Raw genomic sequence first — 18,721 nt, forward strand, 5'->3', positions numbered from 1 at the left:
TTGCAAAGCTGGGTACTATTACCAAGTGTTTGTCCACACTCAAGAATTCCCACCAGGGGAAAAGGCCTATTACGCAAATAAATAAAAGAGAGAATGGGGAGAAAATTCACATTTATTAAGACAACCACAGGCTGGACACAACACACATGCTAAAAAGTGGACTGTCTTTTAAAACTTCAAAGGTAAATAGGTAAATGTTTTCCACAGCCCCACAATAATTTCAGTGTTTACAAATTAAAAGGCCCACGTTAAGACATTGAACAGTAAAATATGTAATTAATAAATGCTCCAACCTACCCCAAAAGTTTCTTCTAAGTTAAAAACCATGAATTTGACTTAACCATGCCATTGAAAACCATTCAGGTTACTAGAGGCTGAATTAGATTTCAATGTATTAGTCCTAGAAATACCACCCCTCATCCCAGCCCCCACCCCCAACAAATCCTAATTTTACATTTTAGACATAAGGCATTAACATTAAAGCCTGTTTAATAATCAGAATTTAAATAAAATCTCCTGAAGACCTCTCTTCTGGCAAAAACACATATACCAGACTCTCTGGGAAGACATTCAGACCTATTTCTATTACTGAAATAAAAGATTAGAAAGTTAGGTTGGTGAGCCAAAGTTAAATCTAAAGCTATCCCCTGGATCTATCTAGCAATAAACCAATGTTGAACCTCCTAACATGAAGACTTTTATTTGCTGTGCTTTTGGTTATATTGCCTCCTGATTAACCATTAATTTTAATGAGGTTTTTTTTTCCTTGTGTTAGTCTGTACGAGTAGACCTCAGTTTGGAGATCTCTAAAATTCCCTGAATTATTGGAAAGACATTCATGACTTCCAGTGTGACTAACAAGCCCCAGGGAGCCTGTGAAGACTAGGATCTGCGAGTAACCTGCACTAAGGATATTGTGCAAATTCAGTCCATTAAAGAGACTCAAACTTGGCTATTGAGCCATCCTGAAGGTCTAAATTAGTGTTTTGGCTTTAACATTTCAGTAATTCACAATATAGTCAAGAGCATGAATATAAATCTCTTGAAAAAGTTGTTCTCACATCATACAACCGATTTTGTATCTATTTTACTAGTTCTCATTTAACCATACTAAGAAATAAGGAAAATAGTCTATTAAAGTGACTCTCCTGATGTTGGGAGCTGACAGAACTTTTATGCAATTTAACCTGTAATTAAAATTCACCTAAACCAATCCATTTTCATTCTAGCAATATGAATAGGTTATTGTAAAGGGCCTGCTGATTCTCCCCTCTCCCAACCTCCCAAATTAAAGAATGGAAAGAAACAGTCATTTAGTTTTTATGATTAAAAAAAAAAAGACCATCTAAGCAGTTTTACATGGCATTATATATGTAAAATAAAGTACAATTTCCACTTAATTCAGTCTTCAAATATTTTTTATTGGAAGGCCATGCATTGCCTTCATTTATTGTATTTCAAATCACTGTACAGTTACTTTTGTGAAAACACTGCCTGCATTTTCTAGTACAAAAAAAACCTAAAAATTGTTTCAGGAATGTAGAGAAATATCCAACTTAAATAGCGAAAAAGTGCACCATAATTACTGCTGCACTGCAGTCATTTCTGCATTTTCCATGTTTCTTAAATAACTATCTTGTCTGATAACACACAATATAAAGAGCAATTATGAAAAACAGACATTTACATATACTTCTAAAGTCTTATTGAGAATATCCAGTTGGCATTGGATAACCAATCATAGGTGCGGCAGCAGTAGCAGGATATGCATATGCCTGTTGGTTCATACCATTGTGCATATTGGGAACATTACTTCCATACTGCTGAGTGCTATCATAACCATTCTGGTAAGTCCCTGTTGGATTACCAGTCCTAAAACTGGTCTGTATACCAGCAGACACAAAATTACTCCCAAAGCTCCCATTGGTGTAATTTGCAGTACTGTAAACACCATTCTGAGTTTTTGCCCCAAAATCTCTCTTAAGCAGGCTAGAATAACCTCTGTCATAATTCTCCCTGTCTCTAAAGGTATTAAATCCACCCCTTTTGCCCGCAGAGTATCTGTCCCGACGGTCATCCTTCATGCCTCCTCTACCCCTGGAACGACCTGTCAAAAAAATAATTATGAATTAGAATTAATGATGTCTGTGGCACAAATCAACACACATATGCATGCTAACACAGAAAGAATCAAATAGAACTAAGTATGAAATGTTTATACAATTTCTCAGCTTAAGTTTTACACCAAAGTTTTTTACTCACCCTCCAATAATCCCACTTAAATGGATTTGTAGACAATGATGTGACTCAAAATGACCAGAATTTCTTATCAAAAGTTAGTCTTACCTGAACCTCTGTCTTCGACCAACTGAAGCAACTTGGGATTAATTGCTTGATTAGCTTCACGAAGAACAGAGATAAGGTCGCTTACTTGCTTTATGTTATTAGGTGTAAAGAAAGTGTATGCTGTGCCTGTTTTGGTACTGCGAGCAGTTCTTCCAATTCGATGAATATAATCCTCTGAGGAGTTAGGGTAGTCATAATTGATGACAAATTTCACATCTTCCACATCTGTAAGGTGTTGCAGTGTGGCAAAATAGCAATGTACGGAGTTTTGCACACCACAACAGCCAGACCAAAAATAAAAAGTTAGACAATTGTATCCCCAAGAAGGTACGGGCTGCAAAAAATAACAGTTAAAATGGTTATCCATTCCTTGTAGGAATACCATTGGGTTGAAAAGAGGGGGGGGGGGAAGCACATGTCATCTGTGTAAGTCTTCACCCGCCCAGTGATAAAGCCTGTCAAAAGGAATGTGTATTCCCTAGCACATTTCCCGTACCAGCAAGTCCCCTTACAGATCATCAAGTGACATCTGAATGCTTCTGCGCAGTAGGGCCACTTAAAGTTTCACAGCAAACTCTTCATGTGCTCATTTTGAGGACCCTTAAAAATATACAAGGTCCTTTGCATTACACATTTGTCAGAAGTTCAAAATTCTGGCCACACTGCTTGTCTTGCCAAGACCTTACAACCGCAGCTGCAAGAAAAACATACCTGTCCCCCAAAAGTTGTTTTTATGCATTGTGTCTCGTCTAGGCAAGCGCTTCCAAGAAGCCAGGATTCACTTGAGAATGTGTCTCTCTCTCTGGCAGGTCTCGACATGACGACTACTGTGTAGGTGAGGGAGGAACTTTCAAAGCACTGCTTTCTTTTCCCACTGACTAAGTGTGAGAAGTTGCTCCTGCTCTAGATCTCATGTGCCAGTACTCACCAATTTGTAAAAGGCTTAGCACCTTTTAAAGCTGCTCTCTCCATTTCAAACTTGAACAAAAATTTCATTGAACATTGTAGTTTGGAAATATTTCTTCGACATTACTCACTGAAACTCAAAGACCCACAGATCACAGTCAACAGTTTGAAACAATGCTGTACCATGGCAGTCATGCAAAGCATGGGACACAAGAAATACCACGGCAGTGAACTGTGAGGGTAACTTCCATTTTTTTCCCCCGGAGAGAACAGTTTACGGGGCAGAGGTGGTATGTTCTGCCTTTTGAAGATTACTGGCACACTTTCAGCTTTTCACCTCTCTAATCGACTGGATGCAGCCAGCCGATCACTAGTCCTCCATCCCCCTCGAGTCCTCCGATTGTCATGCCTAGGCCTTGCCACAAAGACTGCACCTTTATATGAAAAAAACTTAGAAAAAAATGCAGAGGTTAAAGAAAGCAATAAACTTTCTTTAAAAAATTATATGGAGATCTTCTGAGAAACCAAGCCATGAATGCGAGTTTGTACTAACCTAGCCCTCGGGAGGCCACATCTGTAGCAATCAGAATAGGAGCTTTTCCATGTTTGAATTCTGCAAAGGAAGGCATGTATATGATCAATTATCTGAACAAGAGTTCTAGGTTAAGGAAAAAAAACATCATTTGGAGTATTTACCATTTAGAACCCAGTCACGTTCCTGTTGACTCTTGTCACCATGGATACCCATGGCAGGCCACCTAAATTAAAGAAAAGTTATATTACTTATACTTAAATCAGACGATTCTCATTCATAAAACTTAAAATTCATTGTTCCTGCTCTAAGTCTGCCCTTTCCTCAACTCTGTTCCAATATATCTGCTTCCATAGAGAAAACCTACATACCCATCTCTCCTCATTTTTCTGGTAAGCTCATCACATCTTCTCTTGGTTTCAACAAAAACAATGGTTTTATTTTCCTTCTCACTCATGATCTCTTCCATTAGACGAATAAGTCTAGAAAGAAAGGAAAAATTATGAATTTTAAAAGTAATAAATGGTTACGATCACAAATTTATGGTCAGTGAAACATTAAATCAAATTCAAAGGGCTAAAAGTCAAAGAAGAAACACCTGCAAGATCAGCTATCAAGCAATTCTACCCTTAGTCCTTGAGTAAACCAGGGGACACATGAATTTCTTTTCCTATGGCAAAAGCTATCGGTGAGGACAGCCAATTATTTGGCAGATTCAAGAGATTTTCAGGACTGGCAGGCTAATTTTAAACAAACAGAGCAGGCCAACTGAAATCACGAAAATGCACAAAATTATTACTCCTCAACTTGTACAGCAAAGCTGTTTAAGAGTTAATAAAACTTACTTTTCATCTTTTTCTACATCATGACATACATCCACAATCTGAAGAATGTTGTGGTTTGCACTTAGTTCTAGTGCACCAATGTTTATATGAATGTAGTCTTTCAGGAAATCTTCAGCAAGCTGTCTTACTTCTTTTGGCCAAGTCGCACTCCACATTAGGGTTTGCCTATCAGGCTAACAGATTTTGAGGAAGAAAATTAGCATTGTACTCTAAAAGTGAATTTAGAACTCAGTTTGAAAAGATAACACATTTAAGGACACTTACTCTTATCTGATCCACAATCTTCCTTATCTGGGGCTCAAAGCCCATATCAAGCATTCTATCTGCTTCATCAAGGACAAGGTAGGTAGTTCTTCTCAGATTGGTTTTCCCACACTCTAAAAAGTCAATCAGTCTTCCAGGTGTTGCAATACAGATTTCTACACCTGCAATTAAACATAGAAGCGTAACTACATCTACAATTTTTAGCACCATCAGTGACAAACAAAACCTTTTTTATTAAATACCTCTTTCCAAATCACGTATTTGTGGTCCCTTAGGAGCACCACCATAGATGCAAGTTGATTTCAAACGACATGCTCTACAGTATTCAGCAGCTACTTGCTGCACTTGTTGGGCCAGTTCCCGAGTTGGTGCCAGCACCAAGCACTAAAGAAAGAAGAACAGATTTTTTAGCATAGATCTGGATACTACTTTTAAATTACTAATTTATTAGTTATGCTGACAGATCCTTTTTTTAATTGTGTTTGTTGTCTGATACTCAAAGTAGCTCCCCAGCTACAATTGCATGAAATTACTAATCTCTCTATATAAACCACAAAATTCCATCTTTTGCAACATAGTCTACACATCTCTACATTACACTTCCGGCCAAAAACTTAAGATATATATATATACTTACAATAGGCCCATCGCCTCTCTCTAGGAATGGCTGATGATTGATGTGGACAATGGCAGGCAGCAAATACTATTTTGGGTGAGAACAACAGAAATTATATTAATACTCTGGTTTCTTTTCATTCCCATTCCATTTTCTGCTGGCATGTATCAGATTAACTCAAGAGTTCTCCCAAACTTACAGACAATGTTTTCCCAGATCCAGTTTGTGCTACTCCAACCATATCCAATCCACTTAGAGCAACCGGCCATCCCTGAGCTTGAATAGCAGTGGGTTCAGTAAAGTTCTGTCTTGCAATCACATCCATGACATTTGCTGTAATTAGCGACAGCAGGTTAGTAAAAATTAGCAATGCCAAGACAAAGGGAGGAACAAAAATGCCTGGGGCAGACTCAAAACTAGCATTTACCAGGGAAGTTTGCTTCATAAAAATTCAGAACTGGCTTTGGGCAATTGTGACCTCTAACTGTAATTTCCTTGCTTCTTCTGTATGTCTCCACCTCTTGCTGCAAAACAAAGTATAATAATCTTAAGTCTCATGACAACCATTTCTAACTAAACATGCCGCTGGTATAGCCCTAAGTTTAACAAGTGCCCTACATTTTTGTCTGAAACCACACATGAAAACCCTTTGTAACACATGAACCACCTATTCTATTACACTCAACTATTTTAAGTAGAAAATTCAAAGCCACCTGTTTCCAAAAGTGAGTACCATCTCTTCCCCAACTATGAAGTGTAACCATCAAAATCAAGTCATTTGCAAAATACTTGTCAAATTTTGATTTACTACAAGCCATTATTGAGTTATAGCTTAATGAAGCCACATGAAATTACTCACTGCTGTGCGCCTAGCCAAATCAGGGTGCTCTTGATAAAAATTCTTCTCAAATTTGGGCAGCTCATCAAGATTCCACTTCTTTTTAACTAGTTTCTCCCCAGGGTTTCCAAACTTCTTTCCAGATAGGGGCCCTGCCCTACTTCCTCCAAACCGAGGTGCACCAAACCTGAAATTAAGAAAAAAGATCATCCACATTGCAAATGACTATATATCAGTTTCTACACAAATTTACTTAACCATCCCTTGGCACACATTAAAAGCCACTGAGAGCAGACTTTCAGAGGTATACCTAGCACTGTCCTCAGTGAGTCTTTCTTTCAACCGCCACAATTAACATTGTCTATGTCATTTTTCACAGTCTCCCCACTTTTAAGCCCAACTAAACAACCTAGGTTTTATCAGGTCGGAAACTCGCTGCCCAAACACCAGAAGTTTGGATTACAAGGAAAGACAAGCTCGTGGCTACTACAGTCTTTACCACGAGTCTAACAATTTAAGTATCTAGGATAAGAAAGATACAAAGGGAGGTGCTTAACAGCGGTGTTATCTTTATGTCCGTTTCCAAGCAAAGGCGCTTTGGTGTTAAGAATGGATAACGGGACGACATAGGCAGCGAGAGCAGAACAAGGGTGTTCTCGGGGACACTTATGCAAGCGAACCGAGTTCGGGGAATCCCGCGGTAGAGCTCCCGATCTACAGCAAAATTATATAACGTGAGGAAAAAGGGAAGGAGGAGCCGGCAACTACCGGGGGAGGAGTCCCGGCCCGGGCGGAGTCGGCCGGGCGGCGTTCCCGCTGGGGCGGCGCTTCCCCCTTTGTCTCGCATTTCTCTCTGCGCCACATTTTCTCGACGCTGCCATTTTGAGCTCCTACGCCGGGCGGGGTAACAAAGGCGCCGCCATGTCCGAGGCCGGCATTTTGTACCCGAGGCTCAGCCACATGGCCGATGCCGGTGGCACCGGCCATCCCCTACCCCCAACAACACCAATGGCTTTGAAAACGGTCCCCTCGCTCCCACGGAATTGCCGGCAACCCCGAAAAACGCCTCCCGAAAGGTTGTACCTCACGACGCCTCCTTCCTCCGCCTCGAAGTGTCGCGCTTTCCTGCCCTCACAAAACGCTCTTCTGAATTCCCACAACAGCTACTAGATCGCGGAGGCCCCGACGGTCCCCACCCCCAAACAAAAAACGAGCTTGAAGGCACTTAACTGGTAAATCACGTACAACCGCTTTTACGTGGATATCAAAATGGCGCAAACCTCCGTTTGAGAAGGCCCAAGGATAAGTTGAAGTGACCAACCGCACGACCCCCGCCCGCCGCCTCCCTCACCGGCCTCCCATCCCCCACCCGCCGGGCCTGACAGGTCAGTTCCCATACTCACCCTCGATCCCGGCCGCGGTCTCGGTCACTCGAATAACCCGACATGGCGTCAATGATTGCGGTTGGCGGGGAACGAAGTGGAGAGAATTGGGTGCGACGAGTCGCTAGAAGTGGCCTCGGCGACGGCGAAGCCTTGCGGGGGCGGCAGCGGAGGAAGGAGGGCGATGACAAGAGCCGGAGCTGCACGACCAGAGACCGGTGGAAATGAATGAGGTGCCGGCCGCGATTCGGCAGCCGGTTTTATAGTCTGGACCGCCTCCTGCGCCGCAAAGAATGCTGGGAGCCGCTCTAAGACCTAATCGCCCCGCCCCCTGCGCGGAGGCCGCAACGCCCGTCGCCGTTCCGGAATCCGACAGGGTCTCGCCCCTCCCCCCCAGCTCTCTCAGAGTCGCCCGTTTTTCGCCCCTTTCATGTCTGGACCCGCCCACCACTGGAATGCCTGCTCCCGCACTGCCTCCACTTCCCCTTTTTCCCGTCTTTCCACACCTCAAGCAAGCCACTCCGTCCTTTTCGAAGTCTAACAAGATGATAAAACAGCCAACACAGGCCAACCCACTCTCCCCACTTGGCGATGTTTACGTCCCTAAAGAGCGCTCACGCCCATTACCAAATGAGACGGGGAGGTGGAGCCTCGTGTTGTCACGTGACTGCCCCCGCACCCAACCCGGGGGGAGCGAACCGCACTACTTAAGTTGGCGTCGGCGGAGGAATACATAACGAAATAGCTCACCGGAAGTGCAGTTCTAATGCCTCCGGGAGACTGGCCGGGCCTGGACGGGCCTACCCACCGACCTGAGAATTCTTCAGCGGGTTGTTGCCCGCGCAGAGTGGTGTCTAGAGCCCGCAAACCGCCGCCGAGGCGCGTGCTGTGAGAAGGAAGTGCTCCTTTGATGACCAATCAGCGGGGAGAAGCCGTTTTAACGCCCCGCCCTCTCTCTCCCCGCTGTCCCCACACTGTCGTTCGTACTAGCGCCGGGTGTGAGCCGTGCGGCCCTTCCCGGACACCGTCGCCCCCGCGTCTGCCTGGGAGTCTGGTGGCGACCTGTTTCCGCGACATGGCCGGCTCAGAAGCGGGTGAGTCTCAAGCTGGAGCTGGTGTGTGTGGACTGAAGCCGTCCAACTCCCCGAAGTCCTCGGCCCGGCCTGAATTGGGTCTGGGCTGCTGGCGGGGCTCGTGACTGTCGGACACCCAGTCGCAGTCGCGGGGGCTCCGGATAGGGTCTTGGTTTCTCTCCTTCACTTCGAGGCCGTGGGGTTGCGATATGGGGTGGAAGAGAGGGGTCCTGTGTCGAGACCAGTAGGACAGCCACATCCTGGTTGCATAAAGAGCAGTCAGAAGGGTCTTACCCGGACTTATATTTCTCGGGGATACTAGCCACTGTGCAGGTGCTCTCTGCTCTTGCGTTAAGAGGACTGAGGTCGTACCTACATTTGTATTGGCGTTTTGAGGACTAGCGCTGTGGAGACGTCCCTGTCATAGGAGACTAGTGGTGCTCTTTTCTCTTCACTGCCTTCTAGAGTTACCGGCTTTGTCTAGCACCGCTTTTGAAAAGCGAATTGATTTGGTTGTCTAGGACGCTTTCATCCTTTTCTCCAGGACAGTGTACAAAGCAGTTTTCATGGTTTGGTCAGCTGTGAGAAATGGGCATGGGAAGAAAGGGATAATGTGCATTGAAAACACACAACCGTTTGTTTCCAGAACATATTGGAGGTATCTCTAAAACTGAATAAAAGTGCTTTCCTTTTAATCGCCAGTCATTTCAGGGAATACGTGTTTCAAGCTTTCTAAATTACTTTTGGTCAAGAAACCCTTGAAGTTTGCTAATCCCAGCAATATCTGGGGGAGGGGAGACTGTGGTACACAGGAAACTTAGTGTTGGTAATGTGCTAATTCTGAGCTTAGGAATATTTTTATGTATTTCCCATGTTTTCTTTCACATATGTCAAATATAAAAAAAACTAACAAATGCATTCATGTTGATTTTGTCATGATTTCAGTTCTTAACAACCTAAGTTAAACACCACTTACTTGGGCACCAGAGAAATCCTGATTTGCGCAAGCTAATTGTATAAGAACATGACCAATACCATTGGGAATTTGAAGCAACACCCGTTAATTAGCTTCTAGTAACCTTTGATTATCATTAACCAACTGTCTTGTTTATGACATAATATTCCTGTTTGCTTGCAGTTGTGTTTTAACTAAAAACACCTGTGAAAAGCTTAGAAAAACGACTGGCAAATAACAAGATTTTAGTTCTGGGCCAGTCATAAACAAATAAAAAAAATTTCAGGTTGCAACAGTAAACATTGGGTTTGCATTTTAGTTTTTAACTACATTGAAATGATAGCACTCTAGAAATCATCCTGAGAAATTAGATACATCTTTTCAAAAATCATGCCTAGGAGTATCTTTGAAATTCTGTAACAAATTCCTTATCTTCTTAGAGTTCAGTGTCTGTTTTTGTGAGGGTTGTGGTTCTTGTTTTTTTTTTTTAACTGTATGTATGACTTTTTCTAGTGCTATTTAAGACTAATCTTTTCCTCTTCTTTCCCAACAGAGTGGATAACCATTGCTAATAACCTTCTTTTTAAATGTCACATACACCTGAGGATACACAAACTTGAAGACTGTGATGCTAATGTTTTTATTGCTCTTTATCAATCCATTTTGGGAGAAAAGGTACCAGGTGAGGGTACTAGAACTGATAGTAATTACGTCTATGTCATAGGCCAAAAGTTTCTAGTGCCTTTACTGAAATTCTTTGGTATTTATAAAATTTCATGTTTTCTCTTTGTCTACTTCTTGTTTCTGTGTTAATGTTGCATTCATTACTTTAATGAATACTTTATGGAATCTACTCATAGCCTTGAGTGAATCAGTTTGATGGTTTAAGCATGCCTAGTGACTTGTGAAAGTCACACCCTTTCTGTAGATGTACCTTCAAAGGTTCTAAAATTGAGTGGAACTTGGAAATTTGTTGGATCCTGTTACATAACCAGTATTAGGGATAAGGATTGATGTTTTTATTTTATGAACCTCGTTTACCAAGAAGACAGTTAATAAATCACATATCCTATCATCTTGTAAGTTGTGACTTGCTCATTTCTGTCAGAGGTGCCACATCATTTTGGAGTATCTATGATTAAATATCTCAGAGTCCTTATCCATAGATTCCTCTACGGCCTCTGTTTCTTTGTGTAGTTTATAATCATAACTACTATAAGATCTGTATAGTTTCTCTTCCTGTCCTATTGTTAGCATGTAGTCAGTGGCCTCATCACTTCCTGGAATAATGGGATGACCTCTAGCTTGTATCTTTGGTGCTAGTCTCAACCTTCTCTAGGGTTCATCTTCCTCAAAACTAGAGGACAGACTCCAAACTTGATATTAAAATCTGTCTGCACTCTGGTCTATACTGACCTTTTAAACCTTTATGCCAATAATTCCCAATAGGCCATTTTAGTGGCATATACAAGAACTCTCTTTGAACACCTGCTGTGGTTTTTTTCCTCTCTATGGACAGCAGCTCATAGTTAAGGGTTAAAAGTCTCATGTCGTGCCTCCCTTATTAGACTATTAACATCTCCTAAAATTTAGAGACCACTTTATCTTCCTTTACGTGGTGGTTTTTGTAGAAGATGCTTGTATATATGTTGGGTATAACAAATATTCAACCATATTCAGCCAATCAGTGTTCAACATTGAAAAACAAGTTCAGTAAATAACCAGTAAAGATTCTGTTGTGTAGAATTCAGGCTTTATTAACTTTATCTGTACGTTATAGCCTGTTGTGTTTGGGCAGAGCTTACTTTTGTAGCAGTCGAGCTTACTAAGAAGCCTGGTCAGAGAGAGATGAAAACTTGGACTCTCATAGATGCAAAATTATGTGGCATTTTTCCCCACAGACCTCATAGCTATTTCCAGGAGTCAAGAGGATGATGCACACAACATACAAGCAGTAATTGATTCTCTGGCCTTGGATTACCTGCAGGTCAGCTTGTCTCACATAACAGGTCAGTATATACTTAACCATCACATAATTATGCATTTTAGTAAAATAACTTGTTAGAACTTTAGACATTGTTTAATTAACCAAGTGAATGAGCTGATGTAATACACCAAACTATAAGACTGAGCCAAGGCAATCAACTGATATAATTAAGGACCATGCATGAGAGCTTTTCCAGGAGAGTTGAACATTAAGTTTGTGATGGGCCAGGCATGGTGGCTCCCGCCTGTAATCCTAGCACTCTGGGAGGCCAAAGCAGGAGGATCTCTTGAGCCCAGGAGTTCCAGACCAGCCTGAGCAAGAGTGAGACTCCGTCTCTAATAAAATTAGAAAAACAATTAGCTAGTCATGGTGTTGCACGCCTGTAGTCCCAGCTACTTGGGAGGCTGAGGCAGGAGGATTGCTTGAGCCCAGGAGTTTGAAGTTGCTGTGAGCTAGGCTGATGCCACGGCACTGTAGCCCAGACAACAGAGCGAGACTCTGTCTCCAAAAAAAAAAAAAAAAGTTTGTGATGGATCTGGGTCTGAAATGTAAGAGTTCTAGCTGATAATTTAAAGTATATTTTTTGTTGTTATTTTAAAGCATACTGATTGCTGCTTGTTTGTAATAGCTGAAAATTTGAAACATCTAAATGTACATTAATTGAGACTGGTTAAATAAATTTTGATGGCCCCACACAGTGAACTACTCTACAGCTGTAAAAGATGATTGACGATGCTCTTCATGCACAGTGTTCCATATTAGGGAAATAATCTCCAATATAGTTTGAGAAAAATGTGGTGCAGTTATAATGAACATGCAGAGGATGCTACTCCATACAAAAGTAGGGAGAATATATAGGTAGTTGATTGCAATTGGAAGGACTGTGGAAGCGTATATGAGAAACTTGTAATACTGATTGCCTTCAACAAGGAGAACCTCAGGGCTGCTGGACAAGGATTTTCACTGTAAACTTTTTGTACTTTCTGAATTTTGAACCATATTCCCTATTTAAAAAAAACTAAATTTCCAGAATAAAGTATTATGGTTTATTCTAAAAGCAAACATATGAAATATATTTATAAATCTTGATATTTGTAGATAGTGAGAAATAAGGATTATTCCAGCGAATTATTTCAAGCTAATTAATGAACAGAGGGAATCTTGGGGACAGGAAATTATAGTTACAAAAAGAAGGACTTTTACTGTTGACTTATTCTTTGACAGTAGTTAAAGGAGATAAATGCTAATCATGATAGGTCCCGATTTACATCTCTTAATTTGGTATTGACAAGGACAAATTTTTGCAAAGAGAAAATAACTCTGTCTTAAGTTTTTGGATACAGTTCTAGGTGAATAAATGGGTAAATCAGTTTGGAGATAATTCATTTTGAGAGATAATCCCACAGTTTCCCAGTTGCTTTGCAATTTTGAATTGCTTAATCACCTGAGTAGGGCCATTTCTGGTATTTGTGCTTCTTAAACATACTGTAGCAGGGTTATAAACATAAATAGGTTTGTAGAACTTTTTAATGCAAAGCTGCCCCTGACAAATTACACCCACCCTATGAAAAATTGCAAAACTGCTTACCTCCTTCAGTAGACTGCAAAGCAGCTTTTTATTCCTTGTGTTCTGTTTAAAGCAGTTTCTCCTACACCATGAAGCACTGCATTCTGGCCAGCAGTCTTAGTTGCTAGGTTAGCAAAGTATATTCCCCATCCTGGAAACTCAGAAGTCCTGAGTATACCCTTGGGGTATACTTATGTATTTTAAGCCAGAAAAACACAGAGCTTGAAAACAAGGTTTCTGGTTAGTTTGTTTTAAACGATGTTTTTACAGTGTTCATCTTTACTATTAACAGTAGTAATGTAAAACATCAAGTTTCTGGTTTAGGTTTGTGTTGCATCATGGCTAAAGTTATAAATGGCTAGGTTCTCCCAAATATCCAATTTCTACTCTGTCCCATACTGGTTTAAACTCATGAGAATGCCAGACGTGATCTCCCCAAGGACAACCAGAGTGTCACAGACTTAAGTTCCATCCGTACCTGATGTTGATTGGAGTCCATTTTATGTGATATTAAACACGTCAGGTTGGCATGCTTTTGTCAACCTGTTTCTAGTTAACATATTAAAAAGCTATTAATATTATGGGCCAGGTACTGTCCTAAGGATTGTTTAATGTTTAATTTATGAGTATAAAGTGGGTGGGAGATGAGGCTGGAGAGGTTGAGGATGGGGTGAGATCAAAAGGGGGTTATATATGCAGGGCTTAAATTTTAGAAAGGGAGCCATGGAGGGGATTTTAATCAGAAAAATGATATGATCTACACAAACTGAATAGAAGTTAACAAATATTGGGGGAAAACCCAGGAATTTATGAAGGTATCCCAGCATGTTTTTGTTCTGATAACTCCTGTTGCCCTCTGAACAAACTACCACCTAAAGTGGGATCCCATAATCTGAAAGAGTTCTTTCCTACCGTTTTTTTTTTTTTTTCCCACAATCCTGGTAAAGTTCTACTTAGCTGCTTTATATTTTGGTATAAATCTTACTAGAGGATGTTTTCTTAAGTCCACTCACTTTGCTTCTTGAAGAAAGGAAGGAATATACCAGAAATAACTAAACACCATATTCAAAGACACCTTCTTTATTTCTTCAGATGTAATCAGGCAGCAGGAAATTGGTGTTTTTAATATTTATAATATCATTGTTTCTCCTGTGTTCTTAAAGAGCATTTTCATAGTGTTATATCCATTTCAAGATTTTGCAGCTTTCAGATTTCTTGGTTAAATTTTTTAATAGCTCTATATTCTGTGTTCAGGAGAAAATATAGTGAAAGGAGATAAAGAATCTATTAAGAATCTCCTAGAAATATTTGATGGGTTGCTGGAGTATCTTACAGAACACATCAGTGAAACATCTCATGAGAAAAGTAAGTAAAAGAATGAAAATTTGGTTTGATCTACATCATGTTATGTCCCTTTTGCATATTTTTCTCTGCAGGAAGCAGAATCACTGATACAGTATACCTGATAAATGTAAATTTCCAATTCTTACTGTTCTAAGTGGTTGGAAACTCTTTCCTAGACTATCATGTCCTTTGTTAATGTGGATGTTACTTATAATTTAAAACTAATTTGTAATGGAAAGGTAAATTTCTGTCCAAGTTGTTTATAGTCCTATGATTGCATAAAATTCCTTACTCCAAAATTTTCTGTCAGAACTGCCGTTTATATTGTAAATTTGAATGTTTCTGAGGCATTAGCAGGAAGAATTGGTGCATTTCTGTCTTCAAACTACTCCTTTTTTAAAGATAATTTAACTTATACTTTATTATTTTTTTGCAAACTTGGAACACAGACCCAAGCTGCCCTGAACGTATGCTCCTAACCTACTCTTACGTGTTGTGACAACCTGAATATTTTTATTTTACTCTTTGAGTAACCCCGTTCCTCAAATTGTAACAATTTACTGTGTGAAATTTGGATTCTATGTTTTTTACTGAAAATTATGAAGATCAATATTGTCATATTATTATCCAAAATATCATGGATGAAATAACATAGGACCTGTTCTTATCTTGCAAAGTTATCCAAAACATTTTCAGCAGCAACAGTAATTAACGTAAATCTTTATATAAATTAAGACAAAAAATTAGAAGAGGCTTATCCTTCTTACATTGTTGATGATGAGACCTGTGCTGTGATTATAACATTTGAAATTAATCTTAAAATCTTTAGAGTTTCCTGCATTTAATCATTGCTGCAAAAAAATAATTAAAAGCTGGAAAGGAAAATTGAAAGGTGTGCCACACTGCAAATTTATTTTTTTAATTTCAAAAATGTTTTGAGTGTTTAATATGTGTTAAATGCTAGTCCGGGTGCTCTGGGATGACTCAAAGCTACAAGTCAAGGTTTATTGCTCTCCAAGAAACCTTTACTCAAGTCAGGGAGACAGCCATAAATACATACAATAAAAACAAAAGAGTAAGAATTAGGAAGAAAGTATTGACATGTGGCACTCAACCTAATTCAAGGCTACCAGTAGGTATTTGATGCTCTGTGCCTTTTTAGTCTTTAGCCGCAGGGTTAAGAGGTAGAAAACTAGCTCTAAGTAAAGAGATTGAGATTAATTTGAGCTGGTATAAAGACAGCAGCAGCTTTTACGATTTAGTGCTTGATTGCAGGGAGGGGAGGGGTGGTAGTGCCTGGCTGATGATAGGGTGGTGGGGGTGGAGAGAAGAGGACGGAACTGAGAGATACTTTTATGTGAGTCTAGTGGTAGTGAAGGGCTGAGGGATATTCCCGGGGAAGGAAGGTCAGTAGTGTGTGGCCATGCTAAGAGGGAGTTGCTCAGGCAGGCCTGCCTGTATGGCAATATCATAGTCGGACAATGTTTTCTAAGATCTGAGTCTCACCTATGCAGGTCCAAAATATACTTATTTGGCAGTATTACCTAGAGCCAATCAGATTCTTCAAAATTCCAATTAACAATAATGGAAAATAAATCTTTGCTATCACTAGTCATGTCAGCTGTGCAGGGCAGGTTTTACCTGGGACCTGAGCTAACATGATCATTTACCACTGAGGGAGGAGGGATTCAAAGGCAGACCATGCTAAGTTTTGCCTCTCACTGTATGACTGAAGCTCTCTAAGCCTGTTTTCTTGTCTAAAATTCTTTCATGGTTGTTGTGAAGGTTAAGTAGATATGTGTAAATAGTTTAGCACATGTCCTAGCTCGGAGTAAATGTACCATAAATGTTAATTAATGTTATTAAAATGTTGCTTGGTAAATATGGAAATAGAACAAAAACGAAGGTGCATGTTTGAACTGTGAATCTCTACAGAAGTACATGGGAATATCCAGAGGAATAAATCTAAATCATAGGAGGTTTTACCCGTGTATCTCCTGAAATTACTGCCCTAGTGAGTTACTGCTGCTGCTGAAAATTTGTATTCCTCAAGTATATTGGGGTGGAAAAGAGGTTGATGGTCTTAGGAAAATTTTTATCTAAGCCATGATGTGGTCTGACTGTTAGCCTAAAGCAGATTGTCTTGGAGCATGAAGTAGGGCCACGTAGCTTTAAAAAAAATGAAACATTTTTTAAATGTTTCAAATGTGGATACAACTGTAGACACTGCTTTTTAAAATTTTTTTTACATTTTTGAGACAGGATCTTGTTCTGTCACCCAGGCTGAAATGCAGTGGCCTTATCCTAGCTCCCTCAAACTCCTGGTTTCAAGCAGTCCTCCCGCCTCAGTCTCCCAAATAGCTGGGACTACAGGCAGGCACCACCACGCCTGGCTAATTTTTCTATTTTTTTTTCTTTACTTTTTCACAATTATGTACGGTGAAATTTTTCTATATTTTGCAGAGATGGGGGTCTCTGTCTTGCTCAGGCTGGTCTTGAGCTCCTGGCATCAAGCAATCCTCCTGCCTTGACCTTTCAAAGTGCTAGGATTACATGCGTGAGCCACTGCTTCTGGCTCAACCCTGCTTTAAAATCAACATTCTTGTGTCTTTGACTCAAGTTATACATGCTTATTATAGGTGATGATTGGGTTCTTTCTAATTTCACTTTCATGAGAGCCCAGTTTACCAGAAAAGGTTGGGGTGCTCATTGTGTTTACTTCTCCCTGCCTATTATATAGAGGAGTAGTATTAACTTGGGGGTATTTTGGTATTGTTTTTATCTGTTCTGAACAGGTGAAACTGAACAGTATTTTACAGAATCCCATCAAGGAGAACCTTTGGAAGAGCCAGAAAGTACTAAAGAATCTAAATCATCATGGAAAAGAGTTTCTTTTGGGAGGTATCACTCAATCTCCATGAATTTATCATTAATTTTTTCCTTGGGGCCATGGTGTTTTATTGGAAAAAGAGAATAATAACTTCAAAAACAAAGTGATCCTTTCTAATTTAATGAAAAATTTGGGGTTTTTTTTTATTGTTTTCTACAGTCAAACACTTTTTTTTTATTTTCTGTGTGTGAGTTACATGCAACTTGAAAAATAGTTCTCCAGGCCAGGCACAGTGGCTCACTCACTCCTGTAATCCTGCCACTCTAGGAGGCCAAAGCGGGAGGATTGCATGAGGTCAGGAGTTCAAGACCAGCCTGAGAAGGGCTAGACCTCATCTGTACCAAAAGTAGAAAAAGTAGCCGGGCATCATGGCGAGTACCTGTAGTCCCAGCTGCTCGGGAGGCTAAGGCAAGAGGATCGCTTGAGCCCCAGGAGTCTGAGGTTGCAGTGAGCTACGATGACGCCACTGTACTGTCTCAAAAAAAAAAAAAAAGTTCCTGTGGCTCCCAGGGTGAGGAGATGTGTGAGTTACATATGCTTCACGAGGCCCTGGGTTCAAAACTAGCGTGACTTAAAATATATTTCATATGGCAGTTAATGTGTAAAGAACTTTGAGTTACACATAATACCTAATTATCAGTAGTGACTACCAAGTCATCTTTATATTTTTTCCTTTGATCATCAAAGTATTTAATACATCTTCCATGCAGAAAACTTGGCAAAGTAGAGAGAAATTTTGTTTTTTCTTTTTTGGATTTATTTTCATATTTTCTGTATAATTTTGTTTCCTGCATTTTTACATTTACCATCAAGTTTTTCAAGTTGTTAAACTCTTTAAAATAATTTTTAATCACTATATAACATACCATTCATATAGTTTGAATAACGTTTTTATAATTTACTAAGCCATTCCTCTAAAATGGAAGAAATGGAAGGTTTTTTTTAATATTACATAAAAAAACTGATACTTTATTGTTTTTCTCCTTCTCCAGCTCTTCTGCCCCCCCTACCCCCCATCATATCTTTAGGCTAGATTCAAAATAAGAGTATGAATGTTTTAAGTGGGTTTTTTGTTTTGTTTTGTTTTGTCTTTCCTCTGTTTTTTTCCTTAGAGTCTCACTCTGTTGCTTAGGCTAGAGTGCCATGGCGTTAGCCTAGCTCACAGCAACTGCAAAC

General features: G+C 40.1%; 2 protein-coding genes across 3 annotated transcripts in view; one reads left to right on the top strand and one right to left on the bottom strand.

Annotated features, from left to right (window-relative positions):
• Positions 1–1,400: 1,400 nt before the first annotated feature.
• Positions 1,401–8,495, bottom strand: DDX5 (DEAD-box helicase 5). 2 transcript variants are annotated; one of them, XM_045525837.1, is made up of 14 exons: positions 8,480–8,495; positions 7,751–7,929; positions 6,369–6,534; positions 5,937–6,033; positions 5,709–5,842; positions 5,531–5,596; positions 5,136–5,277; positions 4,894–5,054; positions 4,630–4,802; positions 4,156–4,266; positions 3,949–4,010; positions 3,806–3,865; positions 2,347–2,571; positions 1,401–2,107 (listed from the first exon to the last, which is right to left on the bottom strand). In XM_045525837.1, the coding sequence occupies exons 2-14, from the start codon at positions 7,792–7,794 to the stop codon at positions 1,704–1,706; spliced, it is 1,845 nt and encodes a 614-aa protein (XP_045381793.1). In that variant the 5' UTR covers positions 7,795–7,929; positions 8,480–8,495; the 3' UTR covers positions 1,401–1,703. The 2 variants fall into 2 exon arrangements, with proteins under 2 accessions (XP_045381793.1, XP_045381792.1); XM_045525836.1 differs by lacking the exon at positions 8,480–8,495 and adding an exon at positions 8,236–8,254.
• A 33-nt stretch (positions 8,496–8,528) lies between these two features.
• Positions 8,529–18,721, top strand: part of CEP95 (centrosomal protein 95) — a 28,042-nt gene continuing 17,849 nt past the window's right edge. The window contains exons 1-5 of the mRNA XM_045525835.1: positions 8,529–8,823; positions 10,311–10,439; positions 11,659–11,766; positions 14,566–14,676; positions 17,451–17,556. Of these exons, the coding sequence (XP_045381791.1) occupies positions 8,640–8,823; positions 10,311–10,439; positions 11,659–11,766; positions 14,566–14,676; positions 17,451–17,556 (638 nt within the window). The 5' untranslated portion in view covers positions 8,529–8,639. The remainder of the gene's footprint in view (positions 8,824–10,310; positions 10,440–11,658; positions 11,767–14,565; positions 14,677–17,450; positions 17,557–18,721) is intronic.

This window comes from Lemur catta, chromosome 15 (genome assembly GCF_020740605.2).
Source record: "Lemur catta isolate mLemCat1 chromosome 15, mLemCat1.pri, whole genome shotgun sequence".
NCBI classification, from domain to species: domain Eukaryota; kingdom Metazoa; phylum Chordata; class Mammalia; order Primates; family Lemuridae; genus Lemur; species Lemur catta.